Source organism: Octodon degus, unplaced genomic scaffold, assembly GCF_000260255.1.
Source record: "Octodon degus isolate 3935 unplaced genomic scaffold, OctDeg1.0 scaffold00217, whole genome shotgun sequence".
Taxonomy (NCBI): Eukaryota; Metazoa; Chordata; class Mammalia; order Rodentia; family Octodontidae; genus Octodon; species Octodon degus.
This window is the reverse complement of record NW_004524793.1, coordinates 1,471,833-1,493,811: the sequence shown is the minus strand read 5'-3', so window position 1 is coordinate 1,493,811 and position 21,979 is coordinate 1,471,833. Positions and strand designations below refer to the sequence as shown.

The following is a 21,979-nucleotide window of genomic DNA, read 5'->3' as shown; positions in this document are numbered from 1 at the left end:
ACAGTACCCAAATTCAAGATCCAGTGGCCTCAACCTCCCAGACTGCTGAGATTATAGGCTTACACCTCTACATGCAGCTTGATGTGGTCTTCCTAGGCTATGTGTAAGATAAGACCTTATATTGTAAAATGTGTGAGAAATACATAATGACTCCTAGGCACTGAAGCAGTTACTTTAATCAGGTGTGAGTATTCAGAAAAAGATTTCCTAAATGCTGAGATAGACAGATAAATAGATTTATGTATGTATATAATCAATTATATATGTATATATAAAAATGATAGGCATAATTACTTTGTAAGGGGGGTGTCAAGAAGAAGAATAAAGTATCTCTGGAAAAAAGTTATAGACAAAATCAGAAGAACCATAATAAAATAATTTGTGTAACTATAAAAGATTTAAATAAGGTTTACACAATCAAATTTGTCTAAAAAACATGAACTATTGCGGTCAGGGAGATAGCTCAGCGGCATAAGCATCTGCTTGACAAGCACAATGTGCTCAGTTCTACACCTCATACCACAAAAAACAAAACATACTAACAAAAAAACCCCATAAGGTATGCATACAACGCCAAGGACCCTGCAGTGAGCCCCAGTCTCCTTCCAGGTGTTACAGCACAGCAAAAAGAGCAAGAGACAAAAGGGCAGCAAGCAGGAGCCTGGGGTGCCGGTTGTTGGTGAGGAAAAAATGCAGGACAGGGAGCACTTCCCATTTACTGAAGAGGGCATTACTGATGACTCAGAGGGCAGGGAGGACCTTAAACTGTAAGGACCTTGCCCAGGAGGTCTTTGTTCTTAGTAGTCTTATTCTTAATGGTTTTAGTCTTAGTCTTAAGCTAAGTCTTATTGGCCTGAGCCTTAGCAGGAGGGAGAGGACAGCCTACCTCTAAGGTGATAGTGGGAAATCTCAAAACAGTGATAGGAAAAATCCCAAGCCTCTCGTCACCACTTAGGAAAGTATGTAAAACTAGCTATTGTCACTTTGTCATTCCCAACACAACAAAAGCTCTAAATGGGTGAGCTGACCAGACATAAGTTTCTATCAAGCAATAGTTGAAACCAAAGAACCAACCTGGACACCTAATGTACTTCCATATATACACTGAATAAAAAAGGAAACCCACCAAAATCCTCAAAAAAATGTAGCTAAACAACAAGAGAAAGAAGATCGTATGATGACAAAAAGTCAAAGAAAGTGACCAAAATATGAAGAGTTAAGATCAATACCAAATGCTGTAGAAAACAAAGAAAGTGTTGATGCCTAGATAAAAGTTAGTGCATGAAATCTTGAACAAATATACTAATGAACTACAAAACAAGAGGATAATCACAAAGAATAGTGCTAAGGAAAAAAAATCAGTAGACAGATTGTTCATTAAAAATTTTGACAGGCAGAGAGGTAATAATCACCAAAAGTATCAAAGAAGTAATTTTATTTTTTATAATTTAATGTAAGAGTGAATATACTCCCAATCAAGAAAAAGATTCAATATGAAAATTTAAAGAGATCTGAAAGAGAATTTAAAAGTCTGGAAAAATGTAAATAGAAGAAAAACAGCATCCAAACAGAATACCTTTTCTAGAATGGTAGACAAGGGTTATGGGTAAAATTACACAGTAATGTGAAATATAAAAGGAAGCAGATATAGCTCTTTAAACATGATCTAGATAACTGTGAAGCAGGTTCACTTTCAGAATATAAAGACAGCAGGATGAGTTTCTAGGTTGACAGAAATAAAATAAAAAAAAAAACTTGAAAAGTAGGTACAAAATAGCAAGCTAAACAGAGATAAACAAAAGGATAAAAGACACAGAGCTGGATCAACTGAAAACATATGTTAGAAGGAGTCGTAGAATAAACTGGCCCAATTTTAGTCTTTTATCTAGGGAAGTTCAGCAGCAACCACACAGCAAAAGTATATAAAATGAAAGATAATAAAAGCACAAAGCTTAGCTATATCGGATCTTGAATTTATATTTTAAATACTGACAGTCCAAAAAACTAAGATTAGACATTTTCAAAGATTTTCAGGAATAAAAATAAATCATACAGGGGCCAGAGTTCAATCCCTGGGCCTTTCTTGCTGGCCCCGCCCCCAGGGGACACTGAGATAGGGATTGAGACTGGGCATGCTGACGCACACCTACAATCCCAGCTCTTGGGAGGCTGTAAACAGGCAGATCACTATGAGTCTAATCTAGTAGTGAGACCCTGAACACACTGTAGACCCTTCCCTAAAATATAAAAAATAAAATAAATCATAAAAGTGGAACAACATAGCAATAAAATTAGATGGTAAATTATTCCTAGCTATCTTAAAACTGGTATTCATATTTTAAAATTGTTTCATTAGTTTTCTCATATATTCTCTTTAGGGGAGACAACGCAAAACATCTTTAAGCAAATAGCTTTAAACAGAGACACATAAGATTAATGGTCACTTAAGTTCAAAATGAAAAATGTTATCAAAAAGTTACTCTAAAAATTTAAGTTTAAAATTAGCCAACTACCCAATTCCTAATGTGTTTTTGTATTCAGAATCTTAACTCTATTTGGCTATATCTTAGGGTAAATTCTAAACAAGTAAGTTTCTGCAAGCTATACTAACTAATGAAATTTATGATTTTATGCCATAAAAGTACATGTTTAAGTTTTAAACTTGCAAATGAAACTAACTACATAAACACATGTTCTTTTCCCTGTAATCCAGGAAACTATAACTGCTAAGTTTACTTCTGAAAAGAGTGATCGAAAATTTCCTCTATCGTACCATTTATGTACTGAGAACCCTACAAATTTATTTTGTCTTATTCTGACAAGTAATTTTCTAGATATTGAGTACCTTTTTTCCCGTAAGATACATCAATAAAAAGTCTGATGAAGAAACGAAGTTAAAAAGAAGACATAATTATTTCATTAAAATATTATATTGGAACCATAAGAACAACTTCGCTATTTGAGAAAATAATACAATTTATGTTACTGAGTATATAACTAAAAAACAAAATTAAAATAGTGAAATTAAACAGCTCATTTAAAGAAAGAAGCAAAGCCCATGAATTTTAGTAATTTCTCAAAGAAATTTAAATGAATTTTCAACTGACAGGCATAAAATAATCAACACAGTTTATAGAAAAATAAATCATTTGCACAATTTATTAACTATGCAATTCTTTAGCAGTATAACAAATTATTGATTGAGCATATTATAAATGGATCAGCATATATTTTTCATCTAAAATGTGTATATATCCATCTACACAGGTTTGTACTAAGTTAATAAAGTCTTCTAAAAAATGAGTTTATCATATTTTTTCCTCTTTTGATACTGGGGATAGAATCTACAACTTTACACATGCTAAACACAAATTTCACCACTGAGCTATATTCCCCATCTTAAGGACTATGTTTAGAAGCTTCCTATTCTTATAGCTTCATATTTATTTTTACTACAGCACACAATGTGACATTCTGAGAAGTTGATGTGCTTATAGCAGTCATGTTACTATTTACACACACATACACAGTGAAATGACTATTACAGTCATGCTAAATAATATACTCATCACTTTCCATAGTAATATTTTTATGGCAAAAGCACCTAGTCTCTCAGCAAATATTCATAATATAATATCAACTGTAAAGGTCACGCCTGTACATTACGTATCTAACTTTCTTCCTACATGTTAGCATACTTTGACCTGCTTCTCTCAACTTCTTCACCCCCATCCCACCCATGGTGATTAGAATTCTACTATTTCTATATATTTAACTCTTAGATTCTATGTATAAGGGAAATTATGTGGTATTTACCTATATTATTCATGACTTATTTCACTAAGACTAATGCTCTCCTGTCTAGCTTCCTCCATGTGTCAAAACTATCTCCTTTTGTTATGGCTAAATATTTCATTTTATAGACACAAATTTATGCTTTAAAATTCAAGTATTTTGGATATAAAAGTATTTATGCTACTATGATGATTAGATTTAAAAGGACATTCCTTAAAATAAAAGTCCTCTCCTACAAAGTTCTCTATAACATAAAAGTAAAAATCATTCCATCTTTCACAATTTGGGGGTTTAGTCTAGACCACACAGTGGCCGAGACTGACATTTTCTTTTTGTGCTGTTGTTTGTTTTGTTTATTATAGTACTGGGAATCAAATCCAGGGCCTTATGCATGTGAATCAGGTGCTCTATCACTGAGCCCCAGCCCCAACCCAAGAGAGTCTACTTTCTATAACTTATCAAAAAAGTTTTAACACTGAATTCACCGTCAATCACATTTTCAGGTTAATTCTAAACTTTATTCTTTTTTGAAACCTTTACTTCTGTATTTAGTATTGCTTTGGACTTGACTATTTGCTTGTGTTTTAGACAAGTATCTTGTACATAAGCAAAATTACAATGCATTAGATACAGTTTAACAGAGAGAAGACAAAGATACCTCCAAAATTTATGACCGCAGAAACTTAAAAGATAAAGATACAATTAAGATAAAGAAGATGTGGGAGTAGTTGACTGGGGAAGTTGAAAAAGAACAGAATATTTCTTTTTAAACACAATGAATTCTAATTATGCATTAGACACACAAGTAAAATAAAGCTGGCAACTGAAAGGGTCACATGGATATAAACATCTGGCAGTTGTTTTAAAAACATGAATCGTTTAAAGTCACGATACTGGGTAGACACACAAGAGTAAGTATGAGTGGAGAAAAAGGCATTGGTGCAAAGGCTGAGCTCAGGCAAAGGAGAAGAATCCAGCAAAGGAAATTTTAGGCTGCAAGCAGAAAGGCAGAGATGAGTTAGAAGCAAAAGGAAGTGCTTCCAAGAGGAGGCAGCAATCACTATATCAAATGTTGCTGATTGTTTTATAAATATGCACTGAAAATTGATCACTGAATTCAAATTACTGTAGTTACCATCACCATGATCAGAGCAGTTTCACTGAAAGGAAAGGGTCAAAATTCTAACTGGAAATGCGGCAAACGAACTGGAAAGAGTATAATATGGACAAATGCAAGGAAACATTTACTGTCAGTGGCATAGTGACTGCAATATCAGATCAGACAAGGAGAAACATGCTTTTTTTTTAACATTAAGAGCACACTTTTATGTTCAAAAATATAAAGTAGAGTAAGAAAATGGTAATGGGGCAAAAAGTTGCTAGAAAGAAGACTTAGGTGTAGGAAAGGGAATCTAAAATGAAAGTAGAAATTGACATTTGCTAGGTGCAGAGACAATCCAGAGTAAAACACATTGAGTACACAGATGCTAATATACTTAGATGGGTAGAACTAGTATCAGCTTATGAAACTTATTTTAATTATTTTCATTTTCCCTGAAATACAAAATATGATAATCAGTGAGGATGCCCATGGAGATTTTAGAATTCACATTTTGTGCAAACATGGTTACAAAGAAAATAAAAGATGTTCTAAGTGAAAAGTGAATATCCAAAAAGAAAGAAAAGTGAATATTCAGTTTACTGCCACTGTTGATAATCTATTTCAAATTTCTATACTTCCCAGAGTCATATCTTAACAAAATTTAAAGATAAATCTATCATCTCTCACTCATAGTTATAGGTTACCTCAATGAACTGCCAACACTCAGTATTAGTCTCATTACAATCCCACTTTACTTTCATCATCTTTACAAATTCTGAATATTGAATAATAAATCTATTGGCATATTCATTCTGGAATAAAATGCCCATTAGCAAATAGTTTTGTTTTCTTCCTCTTTCTTTCTTATATTATCTAATATTCTTGCATATTTCAAATAAAAAATTCTAAGTATTAGACTTTGTTTTTTCCACAAAACAATTTAAGAATCTGCATGATCTTATGAAATTTACTGTCTCCAAGGACACAATAAAACCAAGTGAATTGTGTTATTATGGTAGTAGATGACTCTTAAATATATAATAGATAAGTAGTAACTAATATAAAATTTAACATATTGGAATATAGCATTAGGTTCTTATAACTACTGTGACATAATATTGATTCATTATATAAAAATAATTTTAGTCTAATAGGAACCAAAAAGAACAGTGATGATTCATGGAAAATATATACACGTGATAAGGAACATAAAGAATAAACTGAATAAACCAATAAAAGATACCTTTTATAGAATTACAACATTAAGTTTCCTCAATCTTTTATAAAAATTCGTAAGACCTGGACCAAGCATGAGGGCACATGCCTGCAATCCCAGTACTTGGGAAGCTGAGGTAAGAGGACAGCCGCAAGTTTGAAAAAGCCCATTTGGGCTACATAGTGAGTTCAAAGCCAGCCTCAAGTAGAGAGAGCCCATCTTGAAGAAGAAGAAGAGGAGGAGGAGGAGGAAGAGGAGGAGGAAGAGGAGGAGGAAGAGGAGGAGGAAGAGGAGGAGGAAGAAGAGGAGGAGAAGGAGGAGGAGGGGAAGTAGAGGAAGTAGAGGAGGAAGAGGAGGCGGAGGTGGAAGAAAAAGGAGCAGCAGCAGAAGGAGAAGGTAAAAGGAAGAATGAAGAAAGAAGGAAGGAGGAGGAGGAGGAGGAGGAAGAGGAGGAGGAGGAGGAGGAGGAGGGATTTCTATATGAGTAAGAAAAAAAGGTCAACCTCTCAAAACTATATAATTATCTCTCAATAAAGGGTTAATGTGGCAGTCTGATGAATCTTAAGCTAAATTCTAAATGTTATCTTTCTGAACTCTAATTTATATGCAATCTGATAGATTACACAACAATAGTAAATAGCAAGTTCATTAACTTAACATATCACAAGTCATATCTGTCACATTTTCTTTATCTCTAGAGATAAAAATCCCTGCCTACGTAATATTTTAAGAATTAAACTAACAGAAGCATTCTTATGGTCACTGAGTCATTGATAAACAGTAAATTCTAGTTGTATGGCCTGAAGAGTTCCAAATACAAGATCACCGCTTTTTCCATGGACTGTAAAGAGGCAGTGAGGCACACGCACGAGAAACTGAGCACAGCTCATTAGAAGGCAGAAAACACCAGATTTATGAAAGCCAGGATATTAATTCAAAGTGAGCATTTTGTCATAAAGAAGTATTTCCTGGCATTTATACTCATAAGGGCTTTTCTGTAATGCTTCTCTAGAGTCTATTAATATTTTTTTCTAAAAATGGAAAGTTATCAGTTCTTACTTACTTGTAAACAATCTTAGCAATAACAATTACATCTTTTAGCATTATTCTTTAAAAATGAAATATATATTTGGTATTCATAAATCTATCAATTTCAAAATTTTAATTCTGACCAACTTCAGTTAGTAAGTTAATTACTAACAGAGCCCACAAAAATAATTCCAACATCAAAAATAATTTTATAGACATTAAAAACAAGATATTAAAACATAAAAGACCTGTCAGAATTAGAAAGTGTACTACATGAAACTATATAATAAAAGTACTAGTCTTCATTGCAAAATTACTACTCTTCTTAATATAGTACATTAAATATCCTATTTGAAATACATGCCAACCTCAACTGCCATACAGGGCTTATCCATCTCATCATCTCTGTTTGTGTTTTCATTCATAGAGTTGTTCTGTTTTTTAAACAAGATGTCGACAGTGTAGTTAATAATAAAGCTTTGAAAGAAACGTACCTTTTATTAAACAGAATAGGTATTTCTTCAGAAATACCTTCAGAAAAATAAGTTTGAAACAGTACTGCAGAGAAGCATGGTTTGAAATTTCCAGTTGAAAGATATGTTAAAATAAAAGTGAAATGTCATTTTAAAGGCAGAATTTACAAAAAACTTAAAATTTCAATGCTATTTTGAAAAGATGCAAAATGAAAATGTCTTCAAAATTTTTCCAGCAAAGTTATATTTGTTCTACAAATCATGTATAAGTAGTACCTATATGTATTATTTACCACTTTAAAGCAAACTATGAATTCAAAACATGATATGAAATCACTCTATGATATAGGTATCAAAAGGTAATGATACTTATCTTAATGTTCCCTTATATATTAAATCCAACCTTGAGTTATAAAAACTAGTATTATTGAATTATGAATAGTATTTAAATAAAGATTACACAGTGAATATTTTTATTCTAAATCCCCATCTGGTGCTTAATGTCACTTCAGCTGTTCAGTTTTTTAATGTTTCTCTATACAAGTAGCCAATAATTTCACAAATCAGTACAAAATGCTAGACAGATTTTTTAATCTCATTTTCTAAATGGAAAAACAATGACATATTTCTAGTCATTTTTTAATTCATCTAAATTCAATGAGTATCAATTAAGGCATTCTTTTGTAAAGTAATTATCAATAGTATAAAATCCTGCTAAATATCAATAATTAATCAAAATTCTAAACAAAAGCATAAGAAAGAATCTACTAAAAAATGACTTAATTTTCATTTTTCATTGGCAAAACATAAATGCTTCTGCAGTTTACCACTGCTTTAGTGTTCAAATGGCATCAATTTCACACATAAAAATAGATATATGCACACATACTCACTGTGTAAATCACTAATTTTCATCAATTACAATATCAATCTTTTCATATGCCAAGAAACTAGAAAGGCCTACTTAGAAATACAGAAATTTCTATCAAGAGTATGATTTTAAACTGCTACCAATCAAATGCAAACTAAATAAACCATTCAAGTCACTTTATTTAAAAGTGAATAAATGTCAAATGCAGATTTTTCTCTCCAAAGCTTCCTGTACTTCAAAACATTTTTAATTGACATTTGCCCTTTGCAAGGTATTGACAAGTTTTTCAACATTTATCACATAATTGCTTAAACACAAGCCACATTGATAACATCTCTTTTCTGTCTTCCCAATTGCTTCACCTTTCCCTTTGTCTTTTCTTTTCTAAATACATTAGTCTTTTTGACTAGTTATATTTCCTAAGTAAAAAGCTAGGTTTATCAATCGAATAGCCAATTCTATTAGATAACAGGGGAAAACTTCCAGAGTAAAAATATGACAATTTATAGGTACAAGATAATGTATATTTTAATTACAGTCCGACTGCCAGTCACTGGATAGACATAGCAAATGCATTTAAAAAATAATACTTCTCAATAATAAATATTTCTAAGTGAATATTTTTCAATCAAGCTTTTTTCTTTTTCTTATCTAATACCCTATCTCTTTACATGTGCAAACATCTATAACGCTTCTCTACTACCCTGCTCCCACACACAGAAAGATCAACTTTTTATCCAAGAAATACCAACCATCTCTGAGTCTTGGTGATAGGAGCATCTTTCTCAAATCTCACTGTCCATATATTTTCTATTTCACCCTTCAAATCACATTTCACCTATGGCCCCCAATCAAATTCACATTCAACACTCAACACCCAGCCAGCGCGTCCTTGAAGTCTTCAAGGAAGTCTAGCCACACCTCCAAGACCCACTACCAGAGGCAATTTCAACTTTTAAACCTACTTCTCCCATTATACAGTATCAAATTTGATTACAACTAAACATCTGTCTTTTTGTTTTCTTTTTGTTCCATCAGGGGGCAGAAAGATCTTCAGGTCACTGACTACTTAGTTCTAATTCCAAAGAGATCATTCAAAACTCTACCAAACTGTTAAAAATCTAAGCATGTGGAAGCAGTCAGGTTTAAAAAAAAAAAAAAAAGCTGATAGTATTTTACAACCCACTGTTCTATACTGACTTTTTTAAAAATTAAAATTCATAAATATTGGAAGATTAAACATGAGCCATGGGGGGCAGTATATCTACTAAATCTTACATATTTCATTGATTAATTTATTGTGACAAAAATCAAAATGTGCTCATGCAAGTAAAGCCTCGTATTTTCATACATCTCACTAAATTTTAAATGTTTATGAAGTAGCAAAAATTGAAAATTCAGTAACTTTCATAAAAGTTTAATTATAAATATACATATACAAATACCTTGCCATTCCAGTAAGTCAAGTAAGCTCTACTATACAGATATCCTACTTTTCATAGATAGTAAGAACATCTACTTATCTTCTAATAGTGACAACATGACTACTTCTGACAAAAATCACACATTAACATGGACACAATAGCTGCAGAACATGTCAAATAGTAAAAATCCTTTTCATAATCACATTTAATAGTTTCATTTCAATTAGAGCTAATAATGGTTGATTTTCGAAATCTCATGAATCATTATTGGTCTCCGTTTCTCACATCACATGTGGTCATGTGGCCTTAAATAAATCATAAGGTAACATAGCTATAAAACCTCAAAGTTACTTTTAACTCTTTCGTTAGTAGCTAAATCATAATTCAATTTGTGTGGCTTAAGTCAGAGTATGCTTAAAAACGGTCCTCATTTCTGAGATGCTTGTGAAGCATTCTCTGTAATAGTGACTTTGAATTTCCTTCACAGGACAGACAGCACGCTGACAAAAAGTAAAATTTCTCCATCTAACATCACTCTTCCTTAATGTCTAACGAGTACTTTCCCTGTCTGATACATTCCTCGTGCCTTTGAGTTTCTGAACCCATTATTTCAGCTATCCAAAAATACAGATTCTATGCACACACATACAAAAACACACACCCCCATTAAAATAAAGTGGAAGCCGAGTAAAAGACTAAAGATACACTGCCTGTTACAGCCACCAAACCAGTGATAAGGAGCATTTCACAAAAGAACCCTCAAGTTCTTTATTCAGCCATTCATATACTATTTTAAATTTGCAGTGCCACTTCTGATTTAAATTTTGGGATGCATTTTAAACACAGTAGAAGGCAGAAATACAAAAACTAAGGTCCACATTAATGGACTTTAAACAATTATTACACAGATTTGAGCAAAGACTATCACAAAAGACTTTTAAAGTTGTTTGAGGAAAAGTCTTCAAAATCATGTTAAGTATTTTTATACTGCTGCTAGAAAGCAATCATTAAGCCTACAACACAATAAAAAGAAGAGAATTCTAATTGAGAAGTGGATCAATTTAATTAAAAGGATAGATGAAAATGAGAATAGTAATAATTTAAAATTAATAATAATTTGATATAACCACAGTTTTACTTAGGTCCCCTTAATTGCATGCTTATTTCTTAAAAATAATATTTTGTCCTTTTTAAACCAATTGTTCTGAATACTTGTATAAATATGCTATTCAAAGCATGATTTTTATAAAAGTCATAAAAATATAAAAAATATACAAGGCTTGAAACAATCCTTAAGAGCAAATTCTGAGTTAGGCAGTCTACAAATTTTTATAAGGGCAATATTATTTATCAAAAATTTAAAAAGGGGAAAAGGAAATGGAAGGTAGGAAAGAAATTGCAACTAAAGTAGCAAAATGATAAATATGGAATTACTCTAAAAAAGTATCATTTCAATCTGCATAATTATAGAAAAACAATTTAAAATGTATGTATATATACATGCATACATTAAAATATATATACACACATTTTTTAAATATGCAGTAAAGAATGAAAGTATTTTGTCTTTCACTGTGGTAAGTCAACAAAAATAGTAACTGTAAAACTAGGACTGACAACTTTTAGAAACACTCACTTTCTAACTGGGGGGTGGTAAGAACCCATTTCCTCAGTCACATGCAAAAGGAGTGCAGCAACTTACAAAGAATGAACTGCCAACTACAATTTATAGTTCCACTATAAATTCAGAAAGCACATTCAGTGTTATAGGTGAATTACTGCATTAGAAAAAACCTTGCATATGTCTCTTAATCATCTGTTATCTTGGTTTTCTCACCTGCTTAAGAAAAGTTCTACAAAGATCATATTTAAAATTTTACCCTTTGATCTAGTAATAGAATTCCATCATTTCTTCAAATCCTTTTAAATAATAACATTCTTAGCTCCTCCTTAGTTTTCTCATAAAGTCTCTGAGAGAGATGTCATATAAGATGTTAAAAATGAAATTTTAAGAGACAACAACCTATAAATTTAGAATAAAGCAAGCCAATATTCTTTTAATGAGGAAAGACTCTTTGCTACAGTTTCAAACAGTGGTAAGCAAACTGCTGCTTAATAATATACTTGGGCTTACGTGAAGATAGACATGATAATAAAAGGGAAAAGTCCACGTAAACTTCACAATGGACCATGAAATCCTATGTTTTCAAAAAGTTCTTTCATTACATAGTAATCAGTCTCAGAAAAAAAATACATGAACAACACAGAGAATAAGACCAAGTGTGGCAACAAACTCTGCAACATTAAACCTTTGAAGAACAGGTATTTTTATGAATAAAAATGACTGAAGTTGAAAAAGTAGTTTTTCTAAAACATGTAGCAATATAAAATGTGCATCAAGAATGTGTAATAGAAAAACATCTATATAGGAAGAAAACACACATAGAGAAAATAATTCTATTCACTATTATTCTGTTAATGCAATGACCATAGCAGTCTTTCTTTTCCACCTGCCCCCACCCAAATTAACAGATCATAAAGTTATGTCCAGTCTAACTCTACAGCAGCCAAATACTAACAGTTGTGATCTGTATTATGATCATATAATTTCTAAAAAGGAAATAAAGTATGATTCAGCATTTGTATATCCTAGAAAGAATGCAGGATTTGAAATCTTATTCAATGAACTCACTGTATGACAATTCATCTTCATCAATGAATAGAATGAGAGGGCCTTCAATATATTAACTATTCACAAAAATCTTTAAAATGGAAAATCATTCTTCCAAACTTCAAAAAGCTCTGTTTCACAAAAGAAAATGAGAAAACTAGTCTAAAATTTAAAAATTATACTCCATTCAGAATAAAATTCATTAGAACCACAAATACTCTGACTACAAGAAAACATAAAATGGATCAATAAAATAACATTAACTTTTAGTGTTCATTGAAGAATATCATTTTAAGAAAGGACTAAAATGTTTTATGTTCCACCTCAAATAACCTTACCTCAATAATTCTGCTGTTTTTTAAATCAAGACACTGATTTCATTTTTTTTTGTCTGGTTCTGTCAAGGATGCCATGACAGCCCTGCAGGAAGCAGCAAAGATCAATGCTGAAGTACAGACAGCATGCTTTTCCATGATCGAGATGTGTCAAGAAAATGGATATCCACAGTATGATTTTAAACTTAGAAAATATTAAAAATGTTCCTAAAAGTTTAACAGTATGCATACTATTTTTAACCTTCTAGTCTTGAAATGCTTATTTTCTCATGCCTTTTCAAAACTTTAAAAACATGTAAAGTACATATGTGAAAGTTTAATTCACCATTTTCACACTGATAAAAACTAGTAAGAAAACAGCTAAAGCTGAAACAATCTGCACTGAAAAAAAAAAGTGTGAGAATGACTGTCTTGATTTTTATATATGATCAATGTTTACTGACTATAATTTTCACTGAACTCTTCCTAACTTTTTAAAAAATCTATTTTCTACGTTCAAACGAGAAGGGAAATAAGAGGGTAGGGAGAGAAAACGAAGAGAGTAGAATGAAAAAAATGGAAGCTTTCATAAATAAAGAAGGGAAAAGGGTGAAGTGGGGGGAAAGGAATGCCAAGAAAAGAAGCAAGATATATCATGTACAGGTACAAATTCCTTATGATGATTGTGATAATTACACACATCTAAAATTTACTAATAAAAATGTAAAAAAAGATTCTAAAAAATTTCTTACAAGCAACATCGTCAGAATAAAAGTTACTACTAGTAAAGTTCCTTCAAGAAAAGTTCATTAGATCACAAAAAAAAAACTTTTAAAAAACTAAATGAAACTGAAATCATGTCTATAAGAATCTTTTTAGCATTTGGAAAATTTTGACAGACTTTCCGGAGTATTTTGAAGTACTCCAACAAAGCAGGTATAGCGTGTTTAAAGTACTTCTAAGATGCTTGGATTTAATATAATAAGGCTGCTAAAATGGTTCAATCGAAACCATCGAAAAATTATATACAATAGTGAAAAATTCAAATTAAGAAAACAAGAGTCAAAATGACACCCTGCTTCACAGAAACTCTAAATGTTTTTAAATTCAAAATTATTTTCAAATAGTATAGCATGTTGCCAGATTTACTTTAAAGACATTTTGACATTAGAAATTGTTTTCCATTCAAGGGCCTAATAATGAAGAGGTCTGTGATAAGAGACCTCTTATCACATTTATTGAAAAAACTACCAGTACACATAAAATCAATGTTTTCTGTCAATGAAAACATGAAGAAACTTCAGGAAAGCACAACCTTTCTCTCTTCCTAAGGCAATACTTCAAAACAAATTAAGGGTTTAAAAACTTTAGAAATGACAGAATAACTTGCTTGGAGTTTGACTGAAGACTAACTTGTAATAAAATTTATTAAATAACCATTTTAGCAGCCTTATTATATTAAATCCAAGCATCTTAGAAGTACTTTAAACACGCTATACCCGCTTTGTTGGAGTACTTCAAAATACTCCGAAAAGTCTGTCAAAATTTTCCAAATGCTAAAAAGATAATTATAGACATGATTTATTTCTCCCATAAAATCAAGTAAACAAATGTTAACCTATCATAACTTTTACAAGAACTACAAAGTATGTCCTCTCACTAGTGGTGTAAAAATATATATGTAGAAAACTGAACTGCTTCTGATTGAGGATTATGTTTTGTATTTCTGTACCAAAGGTCCTGTCTCCTTCTCATATACATCTTATATGATCCATAGACAAGCATTTTACTTGCAGATATTTCCATATTAAAGATAATGGAAAGCTGAAATTATATCTTTAAGGAGTAAAATGCAGAAAATGCAAATGTCCCCAACCCAGGCCTCAGAAAGCACTGCTCCGCCTCTTGCAGTTCTGGTTATACCATGATACCCTGCCTCTGAGGGCCAGGTTAATTGAGCTCCACAGCAGCTGCAGTGCAATGTGAGACACACACTCTGCAGTTCCCATCAGTCCATTCCAATTACCTGTAGTATTCCAGCACTGGACAAGTGACAACCAACCCCTTCTCTCTAGTCACTTGCTCCCACTGGTCTACTGATAAATGTTAGAACAAACTAACCTCTTTTTGCAAAAGACTGCCAAGCTGAATGCACCTGCTGCAGGCAGCAATGATGAGTCCCAGAGAGATGTTTGTCAGTCAGATCTCTGCAGATGTTGTTTAACTTTATGCTAGAGCTGTATCCAAAGATGGAAATGAGATAGCAATCAAGCACAACTCTCCCACCACCACCCCCAGTTTTATTTTAAAAAGCCACACTTGTTCATGAGTTGTACTTTAAAACATGGCTCTACTAAGCTAGAAACAACCAAGACTAAACTTATTGTTTCAAAATGTTTATTAGTTGCTGAATTTTAGTTAACAGGTGGCATGATATGTGTCAGTGAACTTTTTTTTAAAATCTTAGAGCAAAAGTACAACAAAATAAAATATTTATTAAGTACACAAGTTTTTGACTGATGGATGGTTTGTTGGTTAAGTTTCTATCGATACCACATACTACTCAGCATTTCCAAGATACAAATAATTATTCCCCTTGGTATATTAAATGAAACACTTTAAACAAAAGACACTTTGAAATAGTTTACCAACTCTGGTCACTATTCCTGAAATTCTTTGGGGTGAAATACACAAGAAAATGTTGTCAGGTTATTCCCTTCTCACATCACAAATTTTATGTGAGCTTGTTTTAGAAAACTCAGCAGCCTTTAAATAGCAAATTTAAAAGTGACATTGTATCATACAGTTAATGAAAACATCAACACTTTAAGTCATTGATCTTCAATAACCTGCTAATTCAATTATAGACATATCTGAATGAAATCAAAAGGAATCGAGTGAAATAAATTGTTAAGATATTTATGCTAATTTTTAAAGCCCATGATATGAAACACTTGCATACATGAGATAAGTATGAAAATTATCTTCCAAATATTACAGTTAATATAAATTATGCTAGGACTAGTTCTTCACATACTAAGAATTACTATTGTCTTAAATATAAAAGTTAAAAATTACTTAAAAATGTAAATGTAGGAAAATTTCAGAGATATTAATACCTAATTGAAAGATTATGTTTCTCTTTAATGATAAACAGCCAAAATATAACAATAGGTACAGTATCAAATATGAACATCACAACTTGAAGAATTTTTAAAAGTTCAGGTGTCAGCAAATCCTTGCTCATACAAAACCAAAGACACAATTGCAATATAATATGATACTATATCATAAAACCCACCTAACAAGGCTGGATAGTAAAAATTTTTCTCTATTTCTTACAATTCTATTTCTGTATTAAAGTTGCCTTAAAATATAAACCAATAAATTTGTAAGATTCTATACATTTAAGATCAAAGAAAAAGTACAGACTGAAACTTTTAGAAGCTGTAAGAAATGTATTCATCTTATAATACCAATATTGTAATATTTTTCCTTCAATAATATAAACAAAATGGTCAATTTTAAATTTCGTCATGTCCTTTGACTTTTCAAAAAAAAATGATCATGCATATATAATCCCAAGCCTAAAGGCTAAAATGACTACAGATTTTTCACCCATGTCAAAATAAAAATAGTATGAGGCATTTCCTTCACTGAGGAAAATGTCATTTACATTGGGTGCTTTCATAATTTTAAAAGATCTAATGAATAAATGACTTGTGATTACAGAAGAAAGCAACACTCCTATTGGACAGCGATAAAGTCAAGACATAAAGAATCTAGATATAACAAATTCAAATTTTAACTTAAAGACCATAAGAGGAAATAATTTATGTTACATGTAATTTAATTTTATAACCACAAATACCAATATGAAAACAGTTTACACTACACACAGATTCCCATATCATAGTGAAGGACTCCAGTGTGCTACAATGAGTAGCTTCAATGTCTCAGTATAGACTAGGAATAAGTATAGTGTTGAGTCTTCTCATATCTGATGAACACAAGAAATATTTATTTTATACATCCTTTCATTTTTCCCAACCAATAATCTACTCAGAAAGTTTTTCCATTCAAATATTTGACCACCCACTAAATACTCTGAAGAGATAAAATCAATCTATTAACAAAAACTAAACACATCTTCAGATGACTGAAGAATAAAAAAACTATCACCATCCTAAAAATGCACAGTAACATATTCCCCAAAATGAGAAAATGATTTTAACTAAAGAGCAACTTTATAGAACCTAATTATAAAAGAATGTTTAAATAAATCAAATTAGGTTTCTTAATCAAGTAAGAAAAAGGATATATTCCTAAGCCACCAGTAATAAGTCAATACTTGGTAAGATTAGATTTTTGAAAATAGATAAATGAATTATATAGCACAGCAAAAGTAAAATAAATCTACTTGTAGATCATTTTTTTCTGATTACAGTAATTGAATAATGTACTTTAAAATTCTTCCTTACACAATTTTCTCAAGCTACATTTATGACACAATGAAATACACAATGCAATATCCATTTGCCTGAATTATAAATTAATACCAGCTAATAAACAAAACTGTTTTCTTCCTTTCAACCAAGGTTTAAAAATCACTACTCTGAAAGACAGGGCTGCTTACGAATTTTAAACCTATAAGCTGAGGGGGGAAACGAAACAAAAGAGATAATATTGGCCGCAATATTTTAAATATACCTAGTATTTGAGTTGAAATTTATTAGTATCACCAAAGTGTGACTCTATTCTGTTATTTATCCTGGAAAAAGTTTTTAAAAATCTATTAGTATTTTAACTAAGTTTGGGAACACAATTATATTTGACTTAAAAACTAAGACAGTCTGCTTATGTTCATTAGGTTATATACATGAAATACTCTTTTTCCCAAATATACTTTCTTACAAAGAAATAGACATACACTTCATGAAATAAGCATCAGGCATATTCGTTCTAACAGAGAATGTTACAGTCGTATGTGATGTATGTATGTGTATGTGTCTCACATACACACACACACACACACACACAAATATGTACACACATATACAAAAATAAGCTATCAATTTGTTCCATAACCCCACAAGAAATTCTTTACACTCGGAAATATGAATATAATTTTGCTGATTTGAGAGTGAGACGTGCAAGGTAAGTATTCCTCACGTATGCCTGAATAAGGGAAGTTGGAAGAAGCTCAGAGGCTGTTATGCTGAAGATTAAGACCTCAGATAAATCCACAGGCTATGGTCATGTGTGAACAGAAAGAATGTTAGAAGTAAAGTCTAGCCAGAAGAGAGCTGTCTGTCCATACAGGTGATAATCAAATTAAAATTATATTTTAATACAAACTTTTCAAAATTCTTAAACCTTTTTAAAAATAAAAGGTTCATATTCTTTAAGTTGATTTCATTAAGTACAGTTGGTTTCCACCTGTTACAGGCAAAGTATAAGCCTTCTCATATCTGACATTTTAACTCACATTTGATCAGGTTACGTCACTATACTCACAAAATTTTATTCAGTGTATTCCAGCTTTCCATTTTTTTTTTCAAATGATATTCTGGCTATACACAAATAACATGTCATAGAACTATAAATAAAATAAGTAATTTCTATGTATTAAGAAAAAATGCAAAACTAAGACTAAAAACAAAAGATCTAATTCTCAGTGCACCCTTTCCAACCCACTGAAGATAAACTATACTCAAATGAAAAGGCATTTAATTTACTATTTGGAATATCCTAGATAAACACCAATTTTCTGTAACATCCCTGCACATCTGATACCACCTCATGTATAATGCAAAAAAGCATTTTCATTTTCATCTATTGACAGTGAATTTAATTTACCATTGCAGGTCTTTTCCTAGAACTATCACATTATTAATTCTGCAATCAAGCTCTTTTGAGTGTTTTAATTTGCACTAAGGGTTTTCAACAATTCCACGTTGATTTTTTTTCTATCATACTATACCTTTTAAATATATGAATGTGAGTATATTAAAAAACTTTTCCAAAGCGTAAGTAAAGTTTAAGGACTAAAAAAGCCATCTGTAAAACTACAGTTACAGAAAGCAAACTTTAGAGGAACATATCTAATAGATTACATTTTAATTCATAAGTAATGTTTACCAAAATATTACCTAATTTATATAACTTAATGGTAAGTTTCATTCTAAAATCTTCTCTAGTACAATGGTCCATTTCTACCGCCAAAGGATTGGCTATGGAAAAAAAAAAGTCCTACAAATGTTCTGCCTACATTCATGCCAGATGTCTTGCTGTATTAAAGAACTCTTAGTGAATTAGATCGCTGAACGCAAATCAGCTTTTCTTTTTTACCAGAAAAATAAAGAAGCCGCCTCGGTCCCCTTAGCGTTGAATTGTACCTCTGTAGCCATAAAGATAAAATAATACCCCAAAATGACAGAAATCTAGATCTAAGTAAAAGCGAATCACCTAGTAATGTTTTATCTAGGAGACACACTATTCCACTTTGGAAATTTCTCCATAAAGCTGAAAAATACTGAGTAACAAAATAATACACAACAAAAATATGAACATCCACAACTATATAACAATAAGTTAAAGAGAAAAAACTGAAAAGTAAAAAGAACAGAAAAATACAGCACCTAGGAACTTACCATACCCTTAGGGTACTGTACCACACTGACAGTTAACATATTTTAATCAAAAAGTAACACAAATTTCATAGCATTATTTTACTTCTTACATAATAATACAGTAAATTCCTTATCTAATTACATTAAAACCAAAATATTTTAAAAATCTGAGGAGGCAGCACTTGTCCTCTTTACTTCATCCAAGGCCAACAAACAAAGCAATGAAGCAGAAAGAGGTACATAATGGATTCAGAAGTAAATGGTCCATTCTTTAAGAGGCCTCCCTCCCCCTTCTGAATTCACTCTAGACTAATTGTCATTACAATGATGTCTGAAAACTTCAGAAGAACCCTATTTCCTGGTGCCAGCTGTTCAAGTTTCTATCTTTAAATTTTTGTGTATTTTCCCTACTAAGTATGCAGAAAATACCCCAAATGCTCTGGCAATTAGTCTAAATCACATACACAGTATATCAATTACAAAAAAGGCATAATTAACAATGGAAATATGTTGAAATTTTTCCCATAATATATTCTCCTACAGCAATATTAATAAGTATCCACTATTTCATATTTTTAAAACAACACAAAAGTAGGTTTTTCTATCTCTTTCCTTGGGGATTCATCAAACAGTCTTTTCACCACGGCACCTACCTGGATAAAAATCTTTGGACTTAGACAGCTTGATGGTGGCTCCAGTTTCTTTCTGCAACTGAACAATTGTCTGTCCTCCCTTCCCAATTATAGATCCAGCAGCATAACTAGGTATGAGAACCTTTAGAAAATACTGGCCGTCTTCTGAAAAATGCAAAGAAATATTCTTGGTTAACATGATGATTTAAACTTTGTATTCCCACTCCACCCTCGAGAAAGAAACACAGCAACTAAAGCACTGGACATATAGCTGCAGGAAACAGGGAATTAAATTTTTTTAAAGAATGAAAATAAGCCAATTACGCTGAAAAATAAGTACGTATCCTATTTGCAAGATCTGTACTTCCAAACCTGGAATTAAAATCTAAACATGTTCTAATATTTTGCAGCACTGTAGAAACTGATGACTAAATTCCAGTTGTTATTCCAAACATGGAAGTCTTCCAATTCCATCTGTGGTTACTATGGTAAAATGAAAAAAGAATTGACCCTTTAACAAAACTTCAGAGATTTATAAGATGACAAACCTTCACTTAACATACTGAAAGAGAAAAAAAAAAAAAAAAAAAAAAAACAACCCAGGACTGTAAATAGTGATGAGCTAAATTTGTTTGTCATTAGCAAGCACATAAGCACTACAATTAGCCATTGCCTATGTCCTACTTAAAGTAAGCAAAACAACCATTCTCGTACCAAATAATCAACCCAAACTGTAGGGTGTATTCCAAGCCTTCAGTAACTGCCAGGAATCAACTTAATGTAGTAGAATGACAAATCTAACTAATCCTGACGTATTTCTTTAGCACTTCTTAGTCTACTATGATCTCGGTTAAGCTCATTAATTAAAAGACCTTAAGAAGAATTTTGCCAATACTAAAAAGCTTAGGAGTCATTTACATTAAATGCACTTAAAAGTGACCAAATAGCTCCTTTTCCAAAAGAACCATAAGAGGGAGAGAGGGGTCGATGAACCAAAGAAACGAAAAATGAAATGTTTCAGAAAATAAACCCAACTTCATAAACTTTAATTCCCATCACCCTGATCATGTCTCAACTAGGAAACACCCCGGTAAATCTAGGTTTTTAATGTGAATGAATATTCCAAATTTTGCGGCGTGCCACTCACAAGACCCCCAATCCGTTTCTAATGGATATGCTGGAGATAAATTCACCTCTGCTTCGATGCATTGGGTGCATTGTTAAGATGACTCCAGTGCAAATGAAGAAGCGATACCGGTCCCGTTATAACTCATCTTCCAAGGAAGCGCAGGATGTTAACTAACAAGTCACCGAACCAGACACCCCCCTCGTATGCACACCCTTGAAGACAAATCAATGAGAAATTTGTACTGACAATCTAAGTGCGGTAAGGGCATGCACTCATCAAGATTTTGCATACTACTTGTAGCCCAAAGCAAGGGGATGGATGGACAGAGGAAAAACTCTCCGGTGCCCCAAGCATTTGCAATCTGCTACCCAAGTGCCATTTATTTATTTATTTTATCAGACTGTTAAATGCAGCGCGCATCTCTGGGCGGCCATCACCTCACTCGGGGGTCATCCTCCTCCTCCTCCACCTCCTCCTCCTTCTCCTCCTCCTCCTCCTCCTCCTCCTGGACGGACCCTCTCGCCCAGATCTAGGATATTTCAATGGTCAGCCTCGGGACCGATTAAATGCAAAGACGGGGTCTCTTCCGAAAACCTGGTCGCCATTTTGATGAATGATAAACAGAAATGGAAATGTGCCGGGGCCGCGGGCTCGGGGCAGGTGCAGGGGAGGGGGCGCGGGAGCCGCGGGC

The 21,979-nt window shown here is 32.3% G+C and overlaps 1 protein-coding gene across 2 annotated transcripts in view; it reads right to left on the bottom strand.

Moving 5' to 3' along the window:
* Nova1 (NOVA alternative splicing regulator 1) overlaps positions 1-21,434 on the bottom strand; it is a 144,133-nt gene extending 122,699 nt beyond the window's left edge. The window contains exons 1-2 of one of the 2 annotated variants that reach the window (XM_023705308.1): positions 21,353-21,434; positions 20,181-20,324 (exon numbers count right to left, since the gene is read on the bottom strand). In XM_023705308.1, coding sequence (XP_023561076.1) covers positions 20,181-20,324; positions 21,353-21,377 — 169 coding nt within the window. In that variant the 5' untranslated portion in view covers positions 21,378-21,434. Of the gene's footprint in view, positions 1-20,180; positions 20,326-21,352 lie in introns of those variants that run through there. The other variant, XM_004645066.3, reaches the window with a different exon arrangement.
* Between the last annotated feature and the right edge of the window lie 545 nt (positions 21,435-21,979).